This window comes from Papio anubis, chromosome 20, assembly GCF_008728515.1.
Source record: "Papio anubis isolate 15944 chromosome 20, Panubis1.0, whole genome shotgun sequence".
Lineage (NCBI taxonomy): Eukaryota > Metazoa > Chordata > Mammalia > Primates > Cercopithecidae > Papio > Papio anubis.
The window spans coordinates 21,897,914-21,924,956 of NC_044995.1; the positions used below are offsets into that span (position 1 = coordinate 21,897,914).

Consider the following 27,043-nt stretch of genomic DNA (forward strand, 5'->3'; position numbering starts at 1 on the left):
AAAAAAGTGTCATAAGTTTTATTTTTGGTTAAATACATAATATATAAAGGAAAGAAACAATGATTCAGTCGGCCATCTGTACTTTTTTGTTCATTCCATGTTTCTACTAGCCCTTAAGACACTTTAACACACCCAAGGGCCAGTAACATCTCCAAACTCTAAAAAGTTTGCATTAGTAGAAATAACTTGATTCAAAATAGCACTGGCTTGTCACTGTACACCAATGCAAAGGGCACAATTCTAATGTCTTTAATGAAACAAGCCAGTGTACCGTCTACTGTGAGAGCAATGACAGTCACGCAGCCCGCGGGAGCCCTGCCACTCGCTCCGAGACCCAGGGTAAGTTACTCAACCCCATTGCGTCTCCCTTTCCTCATCTGTTAAAAATAAAGCAGGGTAGAAATAGCGTTGCACTCCTCGGGTGGTGTGAAGATGGAGCGCGTTCCGTGTGTAAACCTTCTCGTGACCAGCGCTTGGGACGCGTTGGTCGCTATCATCGCCATCCTCTGCCCCGGGTCGTTACTTCGGAGTTAGGAAGGGGACCTCCAAATTAAAGTCACAACATCCGCGAGGGACTCAGTCCTCTCCCGCATCTCCTAACACCCATGGATTTGTTTTGAAGGGAGGATACGAGGCGGCTTCACGCCCTCGAAGCGCCACACATTGGCGATGCCGGGGAGGCGGGGGCCCGCGGCCTCCTCTGCGTCCGGAGCCGGCCCAGGGAGCGGAGGCCCGCCCCGTGCCCAAAGAACAGTCCCCTCCCGCGGGGGGCCACAACCCGGGCCTCTCAGCCTGCCCCCGCCCCGCAACTCCGGTCCTGGGCTCCTGGCCCTAAGCCTCTGAGCCCCTCGAGCCCCGGAACCCCCGAACTCCAGCCCCCGCACCACAGCCCGCCATTCACCCGCGCGTGCCCGGCCCTCACCAGGTCGATGTGGGAGAAACCGGTGAGCACGAGGTTCTTGAGGAGCTCGCAGCCGATGCCGCCCGCCCCCACCACCAGCACTCGGCCCCCGGCCACCGCCTCAGCCAGCTCCCGGGGAAGCCCCCGCGACAGTGCCATGGCGGGACAACCACGAGCCGCGGCGGAGGCGGAGGCGGGAGAACCAAGTCGCGGCCGGAAGCGGGTGGGGGAAGGGCGGCCCGGTTTCCGCTCCTGCGCACTACGGCCTCCCAGCAGACAGGCGGGGCCCAGTGCGCGGGGATGTGCAGCAGCCCGCGGGGGCGAGCCGGCACTTGCTAAGGGCTGGCGACCTCCCGCTGAGACCGGTGGTGTTATTCCCACACCAGCATAGGCCTGCCATGAGACCTAAAAAGTCCAGGGGTCGCCTTCTAGCCTGGGGTTTCAACTCCCAGCCAAGACTTCCTTACAGGTTAGAAAACTGATGTCCCTATATGTAAGGAGCTCTTACAAATTAACAAGGGTCACCCCCCAAAAAATACAGGCAAAGGATGTGAACAGGAAACTCACAAAAAATTGGACAATATGATCAATAAGTGTATTAAAATGTAAACCACAAAAGAATTGCTTGAACCCTGGAGGTGGAGGTTGCAGTGAACCAAGATCGTGCCACTGCACTCCAGCCTGGGTAACAGAGCAAGACTCCGTCTCAAAAAACAAAACAAAATGTAAACCATGCACAATGGTAAGATTTTCACCTGCCGGGCGCGGTGGCTCACGCCTGTAATCCCAACACTTTGGGAGGCTGAGGCGGGCGGATCACGAGGTCAGGAGTTCAAAACCAGCCTGACATGGTGAAACCCCAGTCTCTATTAAAAATACAAAAATTAGCCAGGCATGGTGGCGTGGGCCTGTAATCCCAGTTACTCGGGAGGGGGAGGCTGAGGCAGAGGCAGGTGAATTGTCTGAACCCAGGAGGCGGAGGTTGCAGTGAGCTGAGATCATGCCACTGCACTCCAGCCTGGGCAACAGACTCTGTCTAAAAAAAAAAACCCAGCTGGGCGTGGTGGCACAAGCCTGTTACTCAGGAGGCTGAGGCAGGAGAATTGCTTGAACCCGGGAGGCAGAGGTCGCACTACTGCACTCCAGCCTGGGCGATAGAGCAAGACTCTGTCTTAAAAAAAAAAAAAAAAGTTTTTCACCTACTAAACTGGTAGAAAGAAAAAACAAGTAACACTTAACAAGGTATTGGGAAACAAGCACTCTCACACACTCCAGGTAAGGATTCCAAAGCAAAGCTTCTCTAGAAGGTATGGTGGCTTGTACTTGTAATCCCGGTTACTCAGGAGGCTGAGGCAGGAGGATCACTCAAGCCTGAGAGGTTGAGGCTGCAGTGAGCTATGACTTTACCACTGCCCTTCAGCCTGAGAGACAGAGCAAGACCCTGTCTCAAAAAAAAAAAAAAAGAAAAACCCTAAAATTGTGCACAACTTTCGACTCATTCATTCCAATTATAGAAAACTGTCCTGTAGCAGTTATCATTGATTTAATAAATAAATAAATTAAGCTATAGGGATGGCCATCATGGGAATAAAATTTGGAAAAAACAAGTGACTAAAAATTGTGTAAAGCTTTTGACATATATTTTTAAAATACAGCAATTATAAATTATGTTGTGGGAAAATATTAATGGGAAAATGCTCCAAATATAATGTTAAATGTAAGAGACAAGCCCACCCCATGATCACCTGGGCCTCATTATCCTTATCTACACAGGCAGAGCATGTCTGAACATGGCTGGGAGTGTTTTTATACTGCTGTTACAGGGCTGAAGAAGGGAAGGGGTTGATCATGTTAAAAATAAAGAAAAGGGAGACTGGAAGGCAGCTGGATAAAGGGACAGTCTCCAGAACGGAGTAAAGACCCCTTCCTGGGATGCAACAGGAGGAGAAGGTGGGAGTGGGTGAGGGCGGGGACCTGGGCTGATGAACATGGGCAGGTCTAAACAGCCAGGGTCACAGAGCAAGAACCTCCAGCAGCTAGAGCAGGTTCAGTGGCTTGATCAGGTGCCAAAAATAGCATAGGGCGCACTGGAGTGCAGGTGTCAGAGGTGTAAACAAGAGGCAGACCACTGCTCTTGGCTCTTTTGCTGCTCTCCCTCGCCACTAGAATGCCCACCAAGATGGCTGTGCCGGCAACACTAGCCCTCTGGACTAGAGAGGAGCTACCTTCCTAGCTGCCACTGGGACAGCTGGCCCTGGACCCTGGAAGGGCAGACCAACCCACAGTCAGGAGGTCCTGGCCCAGCCCCAGCCCAGGCACCAGCACCCAAAGGCAAAAAGCAACTCAGAAAAACAGAGGTTAATAACTTGCAAGTTAAAATAAGGTACATACACACATACTTGAACATAAAAATTGTTTTAATTTATATTAATAAAAGGAAGTGCTCTTAAACAATAATTCGTCTGGGTCTTCTTGTATAATACAAAATTCTTCCATGGAGATCTGATGATTTGGGGGCCAGCAACTCTTCTCACATGTGTAAACTAGAATTGTTCCAAATTCCACAGAAAGACCTGAAAAATACAATGTATTCAGGCTTCCAGCAAAAAGAGTTATGAGACTGATGTTACTAAAAGGAGTGATTTTACCTTACAAGCTGAAAAAATAATTAGGTAAAGCAAAAAACAGTGCTTACTGCTTTCAGCTATAACAGAATCACAGTCTATCCTATAATAAGTGAATATTGATAACAAAAAGCAGAATTAATTTAAAGTGGAAGGAAAATGTACTTTAAAAATAAACAAAAATTTCAACAAGTGTTCATCACAACTGTCTAGCTATCTGATGTTGAAAATCTATATTAAAATATATCACAGAGCCTTTGGCTAGGTGTGGTGGCTCACACCTGAGTTCCCTGCATTTTGGGAGGCCGACGGGGAAGGATAGCTGGAGCCCAGCCTAGGCAACATAGTGAGACACCTGTCTCTACAAAAAAAAAAAAAAAAGTTATAAGAAAAAAAAAAAAAAAAAAAAAAAAAAATATATATATATATATCACATAGCCTGGTTGACAGAGTGAGACTTTACTAAAAAAAAAAAAAAAAAATTCACTGGGTGTAATGGTGCACACCTGTAGTCCCAGCTACTTAGGAGACTAAGGCAGGAAGATCACTTGAGCCCAGGAGATAAAGGCTGCAATGAGCTATGATCGTACCACCATACTCTGGCCTGGGTGACAGAGGGAGACCCTGTCTTTAAAAAATTAATAAATAAAATAAAATAAAAATAAAAGAGAAATATATGGCCGGGCGCGGTGACTCACGCCTGTAATCCCAGCACTTTGGGAGGCCGAGACAGGCGGATCACGAGGTCAGGAGATCGAGACCATCCTGGCTAACACGGTGAAACCCCGCCTCTACTAAAAAAATACAAAAAACTAGCCAGGTGAGGTGGCGGGCGCCTATAGTCCCAGCTACTTGGGAGGCTGAGGCAGGAGAATGGCGTGAACCCGGGAGGCAGAGCTTGCAGTGAGCTGAGATCCGGCCACGGCACTCCAGCCTGGGCGATGGAGCGAGACTCGGTCTCAAAAAAAAAAAAAAAAAAAAAAAGAGAAAGAAAAAAAAATATAATAAAACAAACTACCAAAAAAATAAGAATACAGGCAAAAAAAAAAAAAAAAAAGAAAGAAAAAAAAAAACCCTAAGAGTTTATAGAAAATTATCAATGAATAAAGCCATAAAAAAAAGCATACCAAGAAAACATAAGCAATAAGAACTCCCGATGATATTAGAACAGAAAAGCAGGAGTCAAAAGGATGACGTAGGCAATGATTTGCAGCAGCAAAGGAGAAATACGTTGTTTAAAAATGTATGCATTGGCTGGGCACAGCATATTGGCTCAGGCCTATAATCCCAGCACATTGGGAGGCTGAGGCAGGAGAATTGCTTGAACCTGGGAGGTGGAGGTTGCAGAGAGGAGAGATGGTGCCACTGGGCAATGGAGCAAGACTCTGTCTCAAAAAACGAAAGAAAAAAAAAAATGAAAAAATGGCAGAGTTTATTAACTGGTATATGACCTTCTTCTAGGAGAATGTGACTGGTAAGGGAAAATCGCCTCAAGTGAGCATGTCTACAACTCCAGTAAACACACTGCGCATGCGTCCTCTCCCAAGTGCTGGCGGGCCACTATGCCCATCCCAAGGGAAGAAACAAGAGAAGGAACACAAGACCCAGGAAGTACAAAATCCCAAGTCAAAGGTCAAAAATGGACACTTCAATCTCTCAGGTTGCCTGTTTGGCCCCCTCTTCCAACTGTATTTACTTCCTTTCGTTCCTGCTCTAAAACTTTTTAGTAAGTTTTCACTCCTGCTCTAAAATTTGCTTTGGTCTCTCCTCTGTCTTATGTGCCTCAGTCAAATTCTTTCTTCTAAGGAGGCAAGAACTGAGGTCGCTACAGACCCCTACAGATTTGCCACTGCTAACAGTATTGTGGCAAAAATGTTAGTTACAAAGGGGGGAAAAATCAGACCACCCTCATACCTCTACAAAGCTACATTCCATGCAAAAGACATTTCTATATAAGTGAAAAATCTCAGAGATCAGAATGCCCATAAGCCCTTCCAGAAAAATATATTTCCCAGTGAGACTGAACCACCAGATGACAGGAGGCACCAGGGCAATGGCTGGCAGGGCTTTCACTGTCAGAAGACAACACAGGGGTCTACAAGGTTCTGAAAAGAGAAAGTGGGATTTAAAAATTTTATACATGGGTTGCCCCTCAAATACGAAGCCACATTACCGTGCACAATCTGAAGCAAGGTACTTCTGAGCCCTCCTAAAAGCTATTACTTGAGAAAATCCAGCTACTGAAAAAAGAATCAAAATAAAACAGGAATAAAAAAGCTCATTGTAAGAGTGGTGATGAACACTGAATCCATTTACACATAGAATTAAGGCTATCCAAACAGCTGTGATAATTATGATACTGGCTGGGCGGGGTGGCTCATGCCTGTAATCCCAGCACTTTGGGAGGTCAAGGTGGACAGATCACTTAAGGTCAGGAGTTCGAGACCAGCCAAGATGGCGAAACCCCATCTCTATTAAAAATACAAAATTAGCAGGGTGTGGTGGTGGGCGCCTATAATCCCAGCTACTCGGGAGGCGGAGGCAGGAGAATCACTTGAACCTGGGAGGCAGAGGTTGCAGTGAGCCGAGACAGTGCCACTGCACTCCAGCCTGGCTACAGATTGAGGCTCCGTCTCAAAAAGGAAAAAAAAGATACTGGGTCCGGGCGTGGTGGTTCATGCCTATAATCCAAGCACTTTGGGATGCCGAGGCAGGTGAGGAGTTTGAGACCAGCCTGGTCAACAACAGTGAAACCTGTTTCTACTAAAAGTACAAAAAATTAGCTGGGTATGGTGGTGGGCACCTTTAATCCCAGCTCTTCATGAGGCTGAGGCAGGAGAATCACTTGAACCTGGGAGGCAGAGGTTGCAGTGAGCTGAGATTGCGCCACTGCACTCCAACTTGGGCGAAACTCCGTCTCAAAAAAAAAAAAAAAAGATACTGAAATATTTCAAGGTAGGAATAGGGTATGAATTTCCTTATCTACTATGGTAAGGTGCCAGATGCATACTATCTAAAACTGAAACATAGGAAGAATGTAATTTTCTGTTAACAACAGAAGCACCTTTCAGAAACTTGGGCCTCTTGGGTAAAGAACCTATTACCAAAAGTCCAGGCCAGGCGCCGTGGCTCACGCCTGTAATCCCAGCACTTTGGGAGGCCAAGACGGGCAAATCACGAGATCAGGAGATCGAGACTATCCTAGCTAACACGGTGAAACCCTGTCTCTACTAAAAAAAAAAAAATTAGCTGGGCGTGGTGGTGGGCACCTGTAGTCCCAGCTCCTAGGGAGGCTAAGGCAGGAGAATGGCGTGAACCCAGTGGGCGGAGTTTGCAGTGAGTGGAGATCGTGCCACTGCACTCCAGCCTGGGCAACAGAGCGAGACTCCGTCTCAAAAAAATTCCAGTAACTGCTTCACTTATACTTAACATTCCTTCTGTTAATTTGTACAAAAATTTATTCTAAGACTTTTAATTACCATGTTAGTGAATTTCCCTATTTTAGGAAAATTATTTTCATCTAGCCATCCATACATTCATCTAACTTGCTGTTTGTCTTTAAGTCAAAAATGATTATTGGAATAATGGTTATTAACATTGATAATAGTTGTAATTTCTGGCCAAGCATGGTTCATGCTTGTAATCACTTTAGGAGGCCAAGGCAGGAGGATCGCTTGAGTCTAGGAGTTCGAGACCAGCCTGGGCAACATGGCGAAACCTTGTCTCTACAAAAAATGCAAATTCCAGCCTGGCCAACACAGTGAAACCCCATCACTACTAAAAATACAAAAACTAGACGGGCATGGTGTAATCCCAGCTACTGGGGAGGCTGAGGGAGGGGAATTGCTAGACCCCGGGAAGTAGAGGCTGCAGTGAGCCAAGAACGTACCACTGCCCTCCAGCCCAGGCAACAGGAGAGAGACTCCATCTCAAAAAATAAATAAATCAATAAATATATATATATAAAAAAAAAGACTGGCTGGATTACAAATTTCTTTTTCTGTTTTTTGAGACAGAGTCTTGCTCTGTCACCAGGCTGGAGTGCATTGGCGCGATCTTGGCTCACTGCAACCTCCACCTCCTGGGTTCAAGTGATTCCCCACCTCAACCTCCCAAGCAGCTGGGACTACAGGAACATGCCACCATGCCCAGCTAATTTTTTATATTATAGTAGAGACAGGGTTTCACCACACTGGCCAAGAAGGCCCCGATCTCCTGACCTCGTGATCCGCCCACCTGGGCCTCCCAAAGTGCTGGGATTACAGGCATGAGCCACACCTGGCCTAAATTTCTTAAAATAATTTTTTAATTCCCAAATTTTCTATAATTTGCTTATGATATTTCATAAGTAAACAAAAGGTTTTTCATTTATTTAAAAATAATGCCAGAAATCCACAAACTCAAATTAATTTAGGCTTCTCACCTAAATTAGCACTCTTGAGCATGCTGACCAGTGCTGGCATAAGCTGAAACTCAAATATCCTTCGGCCTCCACACTGGCTGCAGGCTGGAAGCTCGGTGACTTCTGATGTAGGGCAGGTCAGAAAGAGTGGCTCTCCACTCCAGGAATACCTAGGACAAGGAAACAAAGAACCCCGAATTAGAGCCACACAAGTCACATTCTAGCATCTAAGGCCGTGCTTTGCAACCTTTCTTTGTTTCTTGCAGAAATCCTCTAAAGGCCCAAAAACCTAGCACCATGGCTGTAAAGCATAGCAAGATATCTGGAAATCTTGTCAGTGTTCGATTCAAAGTCTCAAAGGCACTAAAGTCAACGTTCAATTGAATCTAGGTAAAGCTGCGACGAAGTTCAGACCCAGCTCCACTGCAGATTAAATGGAATCAGCCCTCCACACTACTGACCTTACAGAGGAAGGGGCATGCCTTAGAGCAGAAGTCCCCAACCCCCAGGCCATGGACCCCCAGGTCATGGACCAGTACTGGTCAGTAGTCTATTAGGAATAGGGCCATGCAGCAGGAGGTGAGCAACAGGCAAGCGAGCATTACCACCTGATCTCCACCTCTTGTCCCTATGAGATTCTCATAGCAGCGCAAACCCTATTGTGAACTGCACATGCGAGGGATCTAGGTTGCATGCTCCTTATGAGAATCTAATGCCTTATGATCTGAGGTGAACAGTTTCAACCCAAAACCATGCCCCACGCCCCCCACCTCAGTCTGTGAAAAAATTGCCTTTCACAAACCAGTCCCTGGTGCCAAAAAGGTCAGGGACCACTGCCTTAGAGGGAGGAAACATTCACTTCTGTTTTTGGGTTTTTTTTTTTTTTTTTAGATAGAGCCTTTTCTGTTGCCCAGGCTGGAGTGCAGTGGCACAATCACAGCTCACTGCAGCCTTGACCCCCTGGGCTCAAGCAATCCTCTGACCTCAGCTTCCTGAGTAGCCGGGAACAGATGCACATCACCATACCCAGCTAGTTTTTAAAAAAAATTTTGTAGAGACAGGGTCTTGCTATACTGCCCAGGCTGGTCTCAAACTCCTGGCCCCAAGTGATCCTCCCACCTCAGCCTTCCAAAGTGCTATGATTACAAATGTGAGCCACCATATCCAGCTCACTTCAATACTACTGTTCTTCGATATATAATTTCTGGTAATCATTTTAAAAGTTACTAAACATGCAAAGAAGCAGGAAAATTTAACCCATAAAGAAAGTTAATGCAAGGAGACCCATGGACAAGATGATAAATTTATCAGACAAAAACTTTAAAATACCAATAATAAATACGTAAAAAAAAAAAAAACAAAAAACCCTAGTGGAAAAGGTAGACCAGGTGCAGTGGCTCACACCTGTAATTCCAGCACTTTGGGAGGCTGAGGCGGGTGAATCACCTGAGGACAAGAGTTCGAGATCAGCCTGGCCAACATGGTAAAACCCCATCTCTACTAAAACTACAAAAATTAGCCGGGCACAGTGGCAGGTGCCTGTAATCCCAGCTGCAGGGGAGGCTGAGGCTGAGGCTGCAGAATCACTTAAACCTGGAAGCAGAGGTTGCAGTGAGCTGAGATTGCTCCACTGCAATCTAGCCTGGATGACACAGCGAGACTCCTTCTCAAATAATAATAATAATTATACAAAAATTAGCCAGACATAGTGGTGCATGCCTGTGGTCCCAGCTACTTTAGAGGGTGTGGCAGGAGATCACTTGAGCTCAGGAGTCTGAGGCTGCAGTGAGCCATGACTGCACCACTGCACTGCAGCCTACGCAACAGAACAAGACCCAATCTCTAAATAAACAAAACAAAAAAACAAAAAAAAAGCAACATAAAGAGTTAAAAAAAAAGACAAAAAAGGGAACAAAATAGCAAACTAAAAATACTCAAGTCACCGACAAGCAGGTTCAATAAAAGGAATACAGAAACAAAATCAAAAAATCCCACCAAATGCAAAGCCAGGTGTGGTGACAGATGCCTATAACCCTAGCACTTTGGGAGGCTGAGGTGAGGGAATTGCTTGAGTCCAGGAGTTCAAGACCAGCCTAGGCAACATAGTGAGACGCCCATCTCTTTAAAACAAAAAGGAAAGAAAAAAGAAATGGAGGAAGAAACAATAACAGAATAAAATTAACCCAACATGGCAGGGTGCAGTGGCTCATGCCTGTGATCCCAGCATTTTGTGAGGCAGGCGGGTCACCTGAGGTCAAAAGTTTGAGACCAGCCTGGCCAACACAGCAAAACCTGTCTCTACTAAAAATACAAAAAAATTAGCCAGGCATGGTGGTGTGCACCAGTAATCCCAGCTACTCAGGAGGCTGAGGCAGGAGAATTGCTGAACCTGGGAGGCAGAGGTTGCAGTGAGCCAAGATTGTGCCACTGTACTCCAGCCTGGGCAACAGAGCAAGACTCTGTCTCTAAATAAATAAATAAATAAATAAATAAATAAATAAATAACCCAACAATACCAATGATTAAAGAGACTGCATATTTCGTGTTAAAAAAAAATCATAACTGTTAAGTTGAACTTGATCAAAATTTAAAGCCATCTGTCAGAATCTGTTTGAATGCTAAAAAAATTAAATTGAAAAAGGACTTGTACTCTTGACCATATGAAGAATTCCTACAACTCAGTAACACAAACACAAACAATATGGCAAGAGATTTGAATGACGCTTTATCCAAGATGATATACAGAGATGGAAAACAAGCACTTGAAATGATGCTCAACATCATTTGCCATTTGAGGAAATGCAAATTGAAGCCACAATAAAATGCCACTACACACCTTCTTAAATGGCTAAAATTAAAAACTGAACATCCCAAGCATTAGCAAAGATATACAGGGAGTAGAATTCTTAAAAAACAGCTAGTGGGAACAGAAATGGCATAACCACTTTGGAAAATGGTTTGGCCTGTTTCTTAACAAGTTAAACATGCATATACCACATAACACAACCATTCTATTCCTAGGTATCTACCCCCACAAAATCAAAACATGTCTTACAAAGAGATGTAAACAAATGTTCATAGCAGCTTTATTTATAATAGCCAAACACTGGAAATAACCCAAATATCCATCAACTGCTAAATGTATAGTGGCACATCCATACAATGGAATATGACACAGTGGTCAAAAGGAATGAACTATTGATACATGCAATAAGAATGAATCTTGAAGTATGCTAAGTGAATAAAACCAGACCAAAAAAAAAGTATATTCAGTGTGACCTTATATACTTTCACAGGAAATGCACTAAGGTGCAACAGAAAGATGATCAGTGGTTGCCTGGGGATTGGGGGAGCAGCACGGGACAGGGTTGGCAAGAACTTGCGAAGGAGTATGAGGAAACTTCTGGCAGGGAGGAATATGTTTACTGTCTTGACTGTTGTGATTTCAGGGGTGTATACAGATGTCAACTTATCTAAGTGCACACTGTAAAAATATAGGCAGTCTGTTGTATGTCAATTGTACCTCAATAAAGCTGCTGAAAAATAAATGTAAACAGACACACTTCACTATAGAAGATACATAGATTCCAATGAGCACATGGGAAGATGCTCAACATCATTTGTTATCAGGAAAATGCAAATTCAAACCACAAGGAAATACCACCACCACCTACTAGAATGGCTACAATTTAAAAGATTGACAATATTTTTAAAACCACCACCAGGCTAGGTTTCTCAATGCCAACCATTCCTATACTCCCCGTATTTCAGTATTTGCATATTTAGTTCTTATTTCATTAAGGAAAAATTCCCAATTTTATCTTTGAATATTGTTTCTGATCCATCCATTAGGTTCTCTATTTTGGAGACCAATTCTCCTCATAGTAAATACAATTATGAACCCTTGCTCAAGTCTTTGCTCTGAGTATTTTTTGATCTTTAGCCAGTCTATTATGTTCCCTAGTGCGAGACAGGTCTCGGCTCATTGCCAGGCTGGAGTGCAGTGGCGGATCTCAGCTCCTGCAAGCCCGCCTCGGGTTTCCGCCGTTCTCCTCGGCCTCGGTGGCTGGGATTGCAGAGCCATGCACTTTTCATGCGACTGGTTTTTACGGCTGTTTTAGTAGAGGCGAGGGGTTTCACGTGTTGGCCAGGATAGTCTCGATCTCTGACATAAGTAGTCCGCCCGTCTAGGCCTCTAATGCTGGGATTACAGGCTTGAGCGCATTTCATTTTTGAGGCGGAGTCTGCGCTCACAATAAGCCCAGGCTGGAGTGCAGTGACAGATCTCCAGCTCACTGCAAGCCTCCGCCTTGCCTCCCGGGTTTCACGCCATTCTCCTGTCTCAGCCTCCCGAGTAGCTGGGACCACGAGGCGCCGCCACCTAGCCAGCTAATTTTGTGTTTTAGTAGAGGCGGGGTTTTTAGCCGTGTTAGCCAGGATGGTCTCGATCTCTGACCTTGTGATCCAGCCGTCTCGGCCTCCCAAAGTGCTGGGATTACAGGCTTGAGCCGCAGCCCGGCCTATTTTTTTTTTTTAAGACAGAACCTCTTGTGGCCCGGGCTGGAGTGCAGTGGCGGGATCTCAGCTCACTGCAAGCTCATACTCCGAGGGTTCACGCCATTCTCCTGCCTCGCCTCCGCCTCCCGGTAGCTGGGACTACAGGCCGCCACCAACCCAGCTGGTTTTCTGTGCCGAATGAGATGGCATTTCACCATATCGGCCAGGCTGGTCTGGAATTCCTGACCTTGTGATCCGCCTGCCTTGGCCTCCCAAAGTGCTGGGATTACAGGGGTTAGCCACCACGCCCGGCCTATGTTCCTTATATTCTATATGTATTAGATACGTAAGTCATGGGGCTTGGTTTCTTTAGCAATTCAATTTCCGATTCATACATAGTTACTTTATTTTCTCACCTTTGAGCTCTTGTTTTATGGAATCTATTGTCTTATGAAGTTCTTACACATTTTGAAGCATCTGCTGGGACTGATGTGCTCCTTGGATTATATTTTATTTTATTTTATTTTTTGAGACAGAGTCTCACTGTCACCCAGGCTGGAGAGCAGTGGCACGATCTCAGCTCACTGCAACCTCCGCCTCCCAGGTTCAAGTGATTCTCCTGCCTTAGCCTCCTGAGTAACTGGGACTATAGGCGCCCACCACCATGCCCAGCTAATTTTTGTATTTTTAGTAGAGACAGGGTTTCACCAGGTTGGCTAGAATGGTCTCGATCTACTGACCTCATGATCCACCCGCCTTGGCCTCCCAAAGTGTTGGGATTACCAGTGTGAGCCACCGAGCCCAGCTGGATATTTTCTAGCAGACTTGGTTCTTGAGCTTTTTGTATGTGCTCTTCATTTCCTTAACTATTCTTGCCACAGTATGATTACCTGGGTGGCATGCTATTTTTCATCTAGCTCACGCCTAAAAGGTGCAACTCAGTTTAGACCATCTATTTGCTCTGAAATGTCCGCAGAGGTTCTCATTGATTTCCTGTCCATCTCATATGAGGCCTGTTTTCCCCTCTCGAGGAGTGCTGCCCATTTCCTCTGCATTTCTGTAGGTAGTAAAAGAGGGAACTGGGACGAGGAGATAGTTCTTCTGGGACTAGATGCAATCTTTATTAGAACACCTGGGCTTTGTTTTTTCCTCTGAGACAGTGTAAAATACTGTATGTTGAGAAAGATCCCACTCCAGTGGAGGCGAAATTGCCCTTAACTTTCCAATCATTGCTCTGACTCATCATGGAACAAAGGAATGTTGCTTCTGAGAGGCAATCCCCAATTCCTACACCACTTCCCCACCACACCCAGTTCTTCAGCCAACATGGTGGAGGAGGTCCACCATCCTCCACATTAGGACATGCAAACTCTCCTCCTGTGTGCTTCCTTCCAGACATTATTAACTGAAAATTCTTAGGTCAGGTGCGGTGGCTCATGCCTGTCATCCCAGCACTTTGGGAGGCTGAGGTGGGTGGATCACCAGAGGTCAGGAGTTCGAGACCATGCTGGCCAACACGGTGAACTCTCATGTCTACTAAAAATACAAAAATTAGCCAGGCATGGTGGCACATGCCTGTAGTCCCAGCTATTCAAGAGGCTGAGACAGCAGAACTGCTTGAACCCAGAAGATGGAGGTTGCAGTGAGCTGAGATCATACCACTGCACTCCAGCCTGGGGGACAGAGACAAACTCCGTTTCCAAAAAAAGAAAATTCTTTGTGGACTCATCAGTATATTTTACGCAGGTGAGAGAGAAGGCCTGTGGGATTAGAACTTGCACTTAACCATGCCAGAAATTTCTGTACCTTTCTCTGCAAAGACTAAATTAGTTACATAAGTGAATAAATGTATGTGAAACACTCAAGAACTCTATTAGACATTTACTGATATTATATCCTGGGCTATCACTTTGAGTTTTATAGTACTAAGCCCTTTTCCTTTTTTCAATGCTGATAAAACGGAACTTCTTTTTTTAATATTTACTGTTTTATTTGGGCTAATTTTTAGCTTTTAGGTTCACTGTGGTACGTATCGGAGAAAAAGGCCATTTGAGCTAATTCTGCCCACTTTGTCTGGACCTGTTTTTACTATTTTTATAAACTATACCTGCTATTTTTATAAACTATACCTGCTGAGTATGTCATTTCCTCTGAGGCCTTCCTGATAGCCTACCTAAAATAGCTCTATTTTTTCCTCATTTATCACTTATGGAAATCACACAGGTTTTTTTTTTTTTTGAGACGGAGTCTCGCTCTGTTGCCCAGGCTGGAGTTCAGTGGCGCAATCTCGGCTCACTGCAAGCTCCGCCTCCTGGGTTCACGCCATTCTCCTGCCTCAGCCTCCTGAGTAGCTGGGACTACAGGTGTCCACCACCTCACCCGCCTGAATTTTTTTTTGTATTTTTAGTAGAGACGGGGTTTCAGCATGTTAGCCAGGGTTTCAGCATGTTAGCCAGAATGGTCTCGATCTCCTGACCGCATGATCCACCCTCCTCGGCCTCCCAAGGTGCTGGGATTACAGGCGTAAGCCACCACACCCGGCCCATACAGGTTTGTTTTTAATCTCCCACTCTAGAAAATAAAATATATGGACCAGGGGCAGGACGCAGTGGCTCAAACCTGTAATCCCAGCCCTTTGGAAGGCTGAGGCGGGCAGATCATTTGAAGTCAGGAGTTCAATACCAGTCTGACCAACATGGTGAAACTCCATCTCTACTAAAAATACAAAAAGTAGTCGGGTGTGGTGGTTGTAATCCTATACTCAGGAGGCTGATGCAGGAGACGCTTTTAAACCCAGGAGGCAGAGGTTGCAGTGAGCCAGGATCACGCCACTGTACTCCAGCCTAGGTGGCAGAGCGAGACTCCGTCCCAGAAAAATAAAAAATAAATTAAAAAATAAAAATAAATATATGAGCCAGGGGTTGTGGCTGACGCCAGTAATCCCAGCACTTTGGAAGGCTGTGGCAGGAGGATCACTTGAGGCCAGGAGTTTGAGAGCACACTGAGCAACATGATCAGATCCCATCTCTACAAAATACATTTTTTTAAAAATTAGCCACACATGGTGGCACACACCTGTAGTTCTAGATACTTAGGAGAATCGCTTGAGCCCAAGAGGTAATGGTTACAGTAAGCAATGATCATGCCACTGCACTCCAGGGTGGGCAACAGACTGAGACCCTCTCTCTAAAAAAAAAAAAAAAAAAAATTAATAATAATAGTCCAGGCACAGGGGCTCATGCCTGTAATCCTAGAACAAACTCTGAGAGGCCAAAGCAGATGGATGGCTTGAGCTCAGAAGTTTGGAACCAGCCTGGCCAACATGGTGAAATACCATTTCTAAAAAAATATACAAAAATTAGCTGGGCGTGGTAGCATGTGCCTGTAGTCCCAGCTACTTGGGAGGCTGAGGTGGGAAGGTCACTTGAGCCCAGGAGGGTGCACTGAGCTATAATTGATCACACCACTGCACTCAAGCCTGAGTAACAGAGCAAGACCCTGTCAAAAAACAACAACAAAAAAATTAAAGCCAGGCGTGGTGGCTCACACTTGTATCTCAGAACTTTGGGAGGCCGAGGCGGGCAGAATACATGAGGCCAGCAGTTCGAGACCAGTCTGGCCAACGTGGTGAAACCCCATCTCTACTAAAATACAAAAAAAAAAAATATTAGCCGGGCATGGTGGCGGGCACCTGTAATCCCAGCTACTCAGGAGGCTGAGGCAGGAGAATTGCTTAAACCCGAGAGGTGGAGGTTGCAGTGAGCCAAGATCACGCCACTACACTCCAGCATGGGTGACAGAGCATGACTCCCTCTCAAAGAAAAAAAAAAAATTAAATTAATAATAATAATAAAGGCTATGAGAACATGGACTTCATCTGTGCCATTTCCTGCTATGCCATTTCCTGCTATATCTGCAGCACCTACCAATAGCAGCACCTGGCATGCAGAATAGACTCCGTAAGTATTTGTTAGACAAATGAGTGCGCTTTACCTTACTGAATCCTTCTACACAACTGAATCCTCCTACACATCCTATAACGTAGGTATATGGTCCTATAAAGCAGGTATTAGGTTCTCTCTTGATTTGGGGAATACTGTAGGTTTTGCTTTTCTCATATTTTCCTGTGTTTTCCAAACTAACATGTATTACCTTTATAATCAAGGAAAACAATAAAATGAACTGTGCCTTTTTTTACCTCAAAATCTGCTCCTGACAAGCAGCAATTCGCTTCATGAATTTGTAAAACGTCTGATCTCCACTTTTAATTACGGTTTTCTCGTATTTTTCATCACCATCATTAGAAAGGCTAAAAACAGAAGCAGAAAACACTTGTGAATGTCTATATCCAGAAAATTACAGCATTTGCAAGAGGAAACAAGATAATTTTCTTTTAAAAAAATTTATCAGGCCAGGTGCGGTGGCTAACGCCTGTAATCCCAGCACTTTGGGAGGCCAAGGCAGGCAGATCACAAGGTCAGGAGATCCTGGCCAACATGGTGGAACCCCATCTCTACTAAAAAACACAAAAAGTTGGCTGGATGTGGTGGCACACGCCTGTAGTCCCAGCTACTCAGGAGGCTGAGGCAGAGGAAATCGCTTGAACCCGGAAAGTGGAGGTTGCAGTGATCCGAGATCACAACACTGCACTCCAGCCTGGTGACAGAGTGAGATTCCGTATCAAAAAAAAAAAAAAAAAAAGTCATGCCTGTAATCCCAGCACTTTGGGAGGCCGAGGTGAGCGGATCACCTGAGGTCAGGAGTTCGAAACCAGCCTGGCCAACATCTTGAAACCTCATCTCTGATAAAAATACAAAAAATTAGCCGGGTGTGGTTGCGGGCGCCTGTGATCCCAGCTACTTGGGAGGCTGAGGCAGGAGAATCACTTGAACTCGGGAGGTGGAGGTTGCAGTGAGTCAAGATCGCACCATTGCACTCCCGCCTGGGCAACAAGAGTGAACCTCTGTCTCAAAAAAAAATTTTTTTTAATTTATCAGGTCAGCGCAGTGGGCTCACGCTTGTAATCCCAGCACTTTGGGAGCCCAAGGCAGGGGGATCACTTGAGCTCAGGAGTTCAAAACCATCCTGGGCAACCTGCCAGAACCTCGTCTCTACAAAAAAATACAAAAATTAGCTGGGCATGGTGGTGTGCACCTGTGGTCCCAGCTATTCCAGAGGTGAGGCTGTGGTGAGCCGTGAGCACACCATTGCACTACAGCCTGGGTAACAGTGTGAGGCCCTGTCTCAAAAAGAAAAAGAAAAAAAAAAACTGTCAAAGTAAAAAACTGTAAAACTGTCAAGTAATTTTTTTTTTTTTTTTTTTTGAGAGGGAGTCTCCCTGTGTCACCCAGGCTGAGTGCAATGGTGCAATCTTGTCTCACTGCACCTTGGCTCACTGCTCACTCCACCTCTTGGGTTCAAGCGATTCTCCTGCCTCAGACTCCCGAGTAGCTGGGATTACAAGTGTGCGCCAACACACGTCCGGCTAATTTTTGTATTTTTAGTAAAGACAAGGTTTCGCCATGTTGGCCAGGCTGGTCTCCAACTCCTGACCTCAAGTGATCCGTCTCGGCCTCCCAAAGTGCTGGGATTATAGGCGTGAGCCACCGCACTCAGCCAAAAACTGTCAAGTAAATATTTTTGATATTTAAATTGTGTACATGTAGCTCTATAGTCCCCTGCCCCACCCTTCTCCCAAGCTATTTTCAACTCTTGGGTAATTACTTACAATTTAAAAAATCGCAGGGCACAGTGGCTCACACCTGTAATCTCAACACTTTGGAAGGCCAAGGAGGGTGGATCACAAGGTCAAAAGATCGAGACCATCCTGGCCATATATATATATATATATATATATTTTTTTTTTTTTTCGGCTGGGTGCAGTGGCTCAGGCCTGCGATCCCAGCACTTTGGGAGGCCAAGGAGAATGGGTCACTTGAGGTTAGGAGTTTGAGACCAGCCTGGCCAACATGGTAAAGCCCCATCTCTACTAAAAATATAAAAATTAGCCGAGTATGGTGGTGGGTACCTGTAATCCCAGCTATTTGGGAGGCTGAGGCAGGAGGATCACTTGAACCTGGGAGCTGGAGGTTGCAGTGAGCCGTTATCACGCCACTGTACTCCAGCCTGGGCGACAAAGTGAGACTCTGTCTCAAAAAATAAAAAATAAAAATTGGCTGGGCGCGGTGGCTCACGCCTGTAATCTCAGCATTTTGGGAGGCCGAGGCGGGTGGATCACGAGGTCAGGAGAGCAAGACCATCCTGGCTAACACGGTGAAACTCCGTCTCTACCAAAACTACAAAAAATTAGCCAGGCACGGTGGCGAGTGCCTGTAGTCCGAGCTACTCAGGAGGCTGAGGCAGGAGAATGGCGTCAACCCAGGAGGCAGAGCTTGCAATGAGCTGAGATCGCACCACTGCACTCCAGCCTGGGCGATAGAGCGAGACTCCATCTCAAAAAAAAAAAAAAAAAATTTTTTTTAAATTAGCTGAGTTTGGTGGCACACACCTGTGGTCCCAGCTACGGGGGAAGCTGAGGCTAGAGGATCCCTTGAGGCCAGGAGTTTGAGGCTACAGTAAGCCATGAGCAGGCTGGGCGCGGTGGCTAACACCTGTAATCCCCGGCACGTTGGGAGGTCGAGGTGGGTGGATCACTTGCGGCCAGAACTTCAAGAAGAGCCTGGGAAATATGGCAAAAGCCCATCTCTACTACAAAGAAAATACAAAAATTAGCTGGGTGCAGTGGCACACGCCTGTGGTTCCAGCTACTTGAGAGGCTGAGGCATGAGAATTGCTTAAGCCTGCAAGGCAGAGGTTGCAGTGAGCCGAGAACGTGCTACTGCACTCCAGCCTGGGCAACAGAGTAAGATTGTCTCAAAAAAAAAAAAAAAAAAAAAGCCATGACCACACCACACCACTGCAGTTCAGCCTGGGAAACAAAGCAAGTTTCCATCTCTAAAAAAAAAAAAAAGACAAATACTCTAGAAGAAACCCACCAAAAATAAGCAAATACATAAAAACTTAAGAAATTAAAAAATAAAAAATCTTGCCAGGCGCAGTGGCTCACACCTGTAATCTCAGCACTTTGGGAGGCCGAGGCAGGCAGATCACATCATCAAGAGATTGAGACCATCCTGGCCAACATGATGAAACCCTGTCTCTACTAATAATACAAAAATTAGCTGGGTGTGGTGGCACGCACCTGTAGTCTCAAATACTTGGGAGGCTGAGGGAGGAAAATTGCTGGAACCCGGGAGGTGGAGGTTGGAGTGAGCCAGGATCGCACCACTGCACTCCAGCCTGGCAACAGAGTGAGAGTCCATCTCACAAAAAATAAATAAATAAATAAATAAATATAAAATTAAAAGTCCTTATAACCATCAGTTCTATTAAGCGTTATTTTCAAACACCAACATGTCTTCATGCACTCCCCTTCATCATTATTCTGAAAAAGCCTACAAATGAAACAGTCCTGGTAAAGAACCAGGCCATTTCTCCAAACATTCTATTGTAATTTTTTTATTCTAATAGTAACAAATGCTGGGTGCAGTGGCTAAAAAAAATTTTTAGTCCAGGCGCAATGGCTCACACCTGTAATCCCAGCACTTTGGGAGGCTAAGGTGGGTGGATCACCTGAGGTCAGGAGTTTGAGACCAGTCTGACCAAAATAGTGAAACCCCATCTCTACTAAAAATACAAAAATTAGCTGGGCATGGTGGCACATGGCTGTAATCCCAGCTACTCGGGAGGCTGAGGTAGGAGAATCACTTAAACCCAAGAGGCAGAGGTTGCAGTGAGCCGAGCTCGTGCCATTGTACTCTAGCCTGGGCAACAACAGTGAAACTCCAAAAAAAAAAATTTTAATTGGTCAGACATGGTGGCGTGCACTCGTACTCCCAGCTACTTAGGAAGCTAAGGTACATTGCCTGAGCCCAGGAGTTCAAGGCTGCGTGAGCTGTGATCAAAGCAATTAACTCCAGCGTGGGTGACAGAGTGAGACCCTGTCTCTCAATCAATCAATAAGCAAAAATGATCATTCTTACTTCTTTAGAGAGCTTTGGTTTATAAAGGCTTTCAAGATCTACTCTCTCGTTTGACTCTCAAAATCATGTGATGAAACAGAGAACAGAGATATCACTATCACTCTCACTTTACAGAATTGAGGATCTGAAAGCATCTCCGAGGTCCTGGGCCAGTTCTGGAGCCACAGCCAAGAGTCAATAAACAAATGGCATTTTTCTTTTCCTTTTTCCATTTTTTCACCCCAATCTTATTATCCCAGATCAAATGGCAGTTTTCTAACTTGCCTGTCTCTGCTATAAAGACATATTAGAAATATAAAAGAAAGTTAGAGTCAGTGAACGCATCTTCTATAAATACTTGCCATCTCTAACTTCTGTTTGTTCATCTTTGTTCACTGTCTTAACGGGAGTTATAAATAGAGCAGGGTTTTCAAGATAACTCAAGTTGGCTAATAAGGAAGTAAAGTGAAAAGGTCCTACATACAAGTTCTGCCTGAAAGTTTCCCCAAGTCCTGTGGTGAAACTGAAGGGTAACTCCTGTGGCTGCTTCCCAATCCAGTCACCTGTCAACCTCAGGAGCACACATCCTCACCTTTGGGAAAGCAACTGATCCATGGCAATGCCTTCTCTCTGCTGATACTCCCTCAGAAGGCTGTGGGCATGATCCAGGTTGACAAAGTCTATGTATTCATCCTCGTCTGCAACATAGATGTAGTAGGGCAGGAATAGCGGCAGCCCAGGAGACAAGGCGGTCTGCTCCCCAGGAGGCACAGGATGGGCAGCACCCAGGACAGCATCCTGCAGGCGGAGGTCTTGGAGCCGAGCAGTCCAGTCTACGTCTTTGGCACTGCTGGCATCATTCCCAAAATCCAAGGTAAGCTGTGGTGAAGGCGCCTCCTCAGTGTCACTTCCCCAGTCATCAGCACCTTCACACCAGTCCTCAGCTGCAAGGCTGTTTTCCTGTGTCTGGAAAAATATTCAGTGAATGAGGTCCAAGCACATTTGGGAGGTTTATTCTATTACTTCGGTTCCAGCCACCCATGCTCTGTTTACTGAGATAGGAGAAAACCGCCTTTCGGCAAAAGGTGGGACTTGCTGGCGCAATGCTGCTAAAAGGTTTGTGGAGATGTTTGCATATGCATATCAAGGCATAGCATTTTTCTTTAAACTTATTCATGTCACGGGGATCTTTGTTCATATGTCTTACTGCTGATTTTCTCCCTACAATGATCTATTTGTCCTGCCACTCCCTTATCTTTAAGAATGGTAAAGATGGCCGGGCGCGGTGGCTCAAGCCTGTAATCCCAGCACTTTGGGAGGCCGAGACGGGCGGATCACGAGGTCAGGAGATCGAGACCATCCTGGCTAACACGGTGAAACCCCATCTCTACTAAAAAATACAAAAAAAAACTAGCCGGGCGAGGTGGCGGGCGCCTGTAGTCCCAGCTACTCGGGAGGCTGAGGCAGGAGAATGGCCTAAACCCGGGAGGCGGAGGAACTTGCAGTGAGCTAGAGATCGCGGCCACTGCACCCCAGCCTGGGTGACAGAGCGAGACTCTGTCTCAAAAAAAAAAAAAAAGAAAAAAATGGTAAAGATAATTATCAATAAATACTAAGGGAACTCAGAGACCAGTGCTGCCGTGGGTCCTCTGTATGCTGAGCGCTGGTCCCCTGGGCCCTCTTTTTCTTTCTCTATACTATGTCTCTGTGTCTCATTTCTTTTTTCAAGTCTCTCGTTCCACCTAACGAGAAATGCCCACAGGTGTGGAGGGGCAGGCCACCCCTACATGGGGCGAGTGTGACAGATATAGTACATGGTTTATTCAACCATCTGTTCCAATATCTTTCTGTTGTGCTTCATGTATTGCAGGAACTGAAAAGAAAGAACTACATTTCCCAGACTCCTTAGCACCTAGGGTTTCAGACTCCTTAGCACCTAGGGTTTCAGATATGATTAGGTGTCTGCTAATCAGGTCTACTAGAGAGAGACATGAACTTGAGACAGAGTGAAGTAGAAAGACAGACCACGTAGCAAAAGGCAGTCAGAGTGTAGACATACACAGAACAAGGTTTTAGAGCCAACAGTTCTGTGGTGAAGACAGCGTCTAGTTCACCAGATCACACTTAAGCTTCCTGACAGCAGGAGAGGTGGCATAGCAGCTCCTTCAGGGACAGTTCTCAGGTGTGACTCTGGAGGGCATTCCTGGAGCCTCCTCCTTCAGCCTATCCACTTACTAAAAACCTGACTCCTGTGCTAAGTCTGTCTCAGCTTAAAAGCCAGGCGTGGTTGCACGTGCCTGCAATCCCAGCTACTCAGGAGGCTGAGGCAGGAGAATAGCTTGAATCCAGGAGGCGGAGTTTTCAGTGAGCTGAGATCACGCCACTGCACTACAGCCTGGGAGACAGAGTGAGACTGGGTCTCAAAAACAAAAACAAACAAACAAAAAAAACTACTTTTCTAATTATCTGCACTTGAACCCTGACAAATATAGGCACTGTCTTCAACTTTTTATTCGAGTACTGCTAGTACCATGCCTAGCAAACATCAAGAACTGGGTGCAGGCCGGGCCCAGTGTCTCACGCCTGTAATTCTAGCATTTTGGGAGGCTGAGGTGGGTGGACTGTTTGAGCCCAGGAGTTCAAGACCAGCCTGGGCAACATGACAAAACCCCATCTCTACAAAAAATAAAAAAGTTAGCTGGGCATGGTGGCAAGTGCCTGTAATCCCATCTACTCAGGAGGCTGAGGTGGGAGAATGGCTTGAGCCCAAGAGGCAAAGATCATGCTACTGCACTCCAGCCTGGGTGACCAGAATGAAACCCCATCTCAAAAAAAAAAAAAAAAGAAAAGAAAAGAAAAAAGAACTGTGTATATATAAAGACACATTTACAGTCAAAGGAGGCTAAATTTTGTTCTGCAGCTACCAACTTGCCTGCCTTTTCAATAAATTCAGATTTCATCTTATGAAATGTGTTCAAACATATATATACCTCATAAAGTATATTTACTATAAAGACATATATGTTATCACATACAACCACATATATGTACATCCCCATATATATTCCCAAACAGGAAAATCAGTAAACTGTGTCTCAAGACCTTCAGTGTAAGTTTGAAAAAACTACTATATATACAATGGAATATTCTTCACCCTTAAAAAAAAAAAAAGGAAGTTCTGTCGTTTGTGACAACATGGATAGAACTGGAGAACATTTTGCTAAGTGAAATAAGCCAGACACAAAGACAAATGCTGCATGTATTCACTTACATGTGGAATCTAAAACAATTAACCTCAAAGTAGGGTAAAATGGTGGTTAAAGAAATGTGGAGTGGCCGGGTGCGGTGGCTCACTCCTGTAATCCCAGCCCTTAGGAGGCCGAGGCAGGCGGATCACCAGGTAAAGAGATCGACCATCCTGGCTACATGGTGAAACCCCATCTCTACTAAAAATACAAAAATTAGCTGGGCGTGGTAGTGTGTGCCTGTAGTCCCAGATACTCAGGAGGCTGAGGCAGGAGAATCGCTTGAACCCGGGAGGCTGAGGCTGCAGTGAGCCGAGATCGTGCCATTGCACTCCGGCCTGGCAAAAGAGCAAAACTCCATCTCAAAAAAAAAAAAAAAAACAAAAAAAATCTGGAGTGAGCGGGACATGGTGGCTCATGCCTGTAATCTCAGCACTTTGGGAGGCCGACGAAGGTGGGTCACCTGAGGTCAGGAGTTCGAGACCAGCCTGGCCAACATGGTGAAACCCCGTCTCTACTAAAAATACAAAAATTAGCTAGGTGTGGTGGTAAGTGCCTGTAATCCCAGCTACTTGGGAGGCTGAGGCAGGAGAATCCCTTGAATCCAAGAGGTGGAGGTTGCAGTGAGCCGAGATTGTGCCATTGCACTCCAGCCTGGGCAACAAGAGTGAAACTTGGTCTCAAAAAAAAAAAAAAAAGAAAGAAACCTAGAGTGGAAAGAATAAGGAGATGATGGTCAAAGAATACAAAACCTCAGTTATTCAGGAGGAATGTGGGTTTTTTAAAGTTCTACTGCACAGCTTGAATGTAGTTAATAATACAGTATTGTGGCTGGGCATGGGAGTTCAAGCCTGTAATCCCAGCACTTTGGGAGGCCGAGGCGGGTAGATGACGAGGTCAGGAGATGGAGACATCCTGACTTACATGGTGAAACCCTGTCTCTACTAAAATTCAAAAAAAAAAAAAAAAAAAACCAATTAGCTGGCGTGGTGGTAGCCGATGTCCCAACTGCTGAGAGCTGGGGGGCAAGAATTGCTTGGAAACCCAGGAGATGGGAGCTTGCAGTGAGCAGAGATAGCACCTACCCTCAGCCGCAGGCATGAAACAGACTCCATCTCAAAAAAAATAAAAATAAAGTATTTTGTATTTCCAAATTGCTAGAGGAAATTTCAAATGTTCTCACAAGACGTTAAGTATCTGAGGTGATGAATGCATTAACTGGCTTCATTTAATTATTCCACATGATATTCATGAATCATAACCATCACTTTATACCTCATAAATTTATACATTATTATAAACTATCAATTTACAGTTAAAAAAAAATGTTGAAGACATCCAGGAGGAAGTCTCCATCTCGCTCTCTTTTTTTTGGGAGGGGAGAGGGTCTGGCTTTGCCACCCAGGCTGAAGTGCAGTGGCACAAGTGTAGGTCACTGCAGCCTCAACCTCCTGGACTCAAGCAATCCTCCCACCTCAGGCGCCTGAGCAGCTGGCACTACAGTTGCGCGGCCATCATGCCCGGTTAATTTTTTTTACTTTTTATAGAAAGGACGTTTTGCTATATTGCCCAGACTGCTCTCCCAACATCTTTTTTTTTTATACGGAGTCTGTCATTCAGGCTGGATTGCAGTGGCATGATCTCAGCTCACTGCAATCTCCACCTCCGGGTTCAAGCGATTCTCCTGCCTCAACCTCCCTTGTAGCTGGGATTACAGGTGCCTGCCACGATGCCCGGCTAATTTTTTGTTTTTGTTTTTAAGAGAGACGGGGTTTCGTCATGTTGGCCAGGCTGGTCTCGAACTTCTGACCTCTGATGGTCCGCCCGCCTCGGCCTCCCAAAGTGCTGGGATTACAGGCGTGAGCCACTGCGCCCGGCCTGGTCTCCAACTTCTGAGCTCAAGCAATCCTCCCACCTCAGCCTCTCAAAAAATGGTGGGATCACAGGCGTAAGTCACCATGCGGGGCCGCCATCTCCTTTTAACAAAGGAGTTAGAAAATAAAAATAAAGTAAAATAGAAGAAAAAAAAACCCTCACAAAACCTCAAGAAAATAGCATTCTATGGTTCTGCAGAAAAGCAAAAAACACTCCAATGTACTTCAAAGAACACGGCTTTAAAGTCTGTCCCAAACTATACTCTGGATAACATCCTCAAATGACAGAAAAAAAATAACATGCCAACCACAACCTTTACCTGAGCGTCCTGCGCCTCTCTCTCTGGAACCTGCAGGCACTGGGAGCGGAACACCTTCCAGCTTCGAGGTGAAGACAAAGGGCCGTGAGGGCTACACCCCTATTCCAGCCCGACGGCCCGCCCCAGCCCGCTGGAAAGGACACCCCAGGAGCAGCTCTGGGACTTCCCCGCCTACCTGCGCGCACCGCCGGTGCTGCAGCCGGGGCAGGCGCACGCGAACACGTGCAGCAGACGGTGAAACGGAGAGCCTTCCAGCGGGCAGTACACCTGCACGATCAGGGCGAGCGGCTGTCCGCAGCGCTGACACACGGGCCTGGGCGCAGCCACGGTGGGCAGAGCGTCCTGAGGGGACAGAGGAGGCGCTCAGACTCCAACTCCCCCCGGGACCTTGCCCACTCCCTCCGCACCCTTCGCCACCAGCCATCGACCCCAGCTCCGGCATCCGCCCTCACCGGAATGCCGCCCAGCTTGCTAGCAGTCCAGGCGTCCGGCCCTGTGGGGCTGCCGTGCACCGGCGCATCTCGAAGTCCCAGCAGCACCGGCTTCAGAACGGCCGCCATGGCTGCCTGGTGACCAGGTGACAACGCGAACTACGGCAGCCGAGCGGGCGCGCGTGTCCGCGCACGCGCAACGCATACGCTGACATGATAGTCCCGCCCCCTTACTAGGATCCGATGCGGTTTAAGGCGCGTGCACTCAGGTCCCAGAGCCACAGAGGCGCTGCTGGCATTATGTGCCCCTTAATACGCTGTAATAGGAAGTACACACCATCTACTAGGAAGTAGTTTTGCCAAAAAGCTAACTTTTTTTTTTCCTTTTTTTCTTGAGACGAGCACTTGCTATATTGCCCACACTGGTCTTGAACTCCTGGCTCCTGGGTTCAAGTGATCCTCCCGCCTCTGCCTCCCAAAGTGGTGTGATTTACAGGTGTGAGCCACTGGGCCCAGGCTCCAAAAAGCCTTCCCGGGAAATAAAAATTTTAGGTGGGATAATGGTATCAGTAACAAGAAGAACAATGAAGTTTTTAATTTTTAGAGAAACACACCAAAATGCTTATAGATGAAATATCTGGGATTTGCTAGTACATAATTAAAGTGGGATGTAGATACAGTAAGATTGGCCATGAATTGATAATTGTTGAAATTTGGTGCCAGGCACA

The 27,043-nt window shown here is 46.0% G+C and overlaps 2 protein-coding genes across 3 annotated transcripts in view; both read right to left on the minus strand.

Annotated features, from left to right (window-relative positions):
- Positions 1-1,129, minus strand: part of UBA2 (ubiquitin like modifier activating enzyme 2) — a 42,910-nt gene extending 41,781 nt beyond the window's left edge. For both annotated transcript variants that reach the window (XM_031659675.1, XM_031659674.1), the window contains exon 1: positions 923-1,129. In XM_031659675.1, the coding sequence (XP_031515535.1) occupies positions 923-1,060 (138 nt within the window). In that variant the 5' untranslated portion in view covers positions 1,061-1,129. The remainder of the gene's footprint in view (positions 1-922) is intronic.
- Positions 1,130-3,300: 2,171 nt separating this feature from the next.
- Positions 3,301-26,695, minus strand: PDCD2L (programmed cell death 2 like). Its single transcript, XM_031659676.1, has 7 exons — positions 26,337-26,695; positions 26,060-26,226; positions 25,885-25,945; positions 21,038-21,411; positions 16,623-16,733; positions 7,949-8,097; positions 3,301-3,474 (listed from the first exon to the last, which is right to left on the minus strand). Exons 1-7 carry the CDS (start codon positions 26,442-26,444, stop codon positions 3,329-3,331), a joined length of 1,116 nt encoding a protein of 371 aa, XP_031515536.1. The 5' UTR covers positions 26,445-26,695; the 3' UTR covers positions 3,301-3,328.
- Between the last annotated feature and the right edge of the window lie 348 nt (positions 26,696-27,043).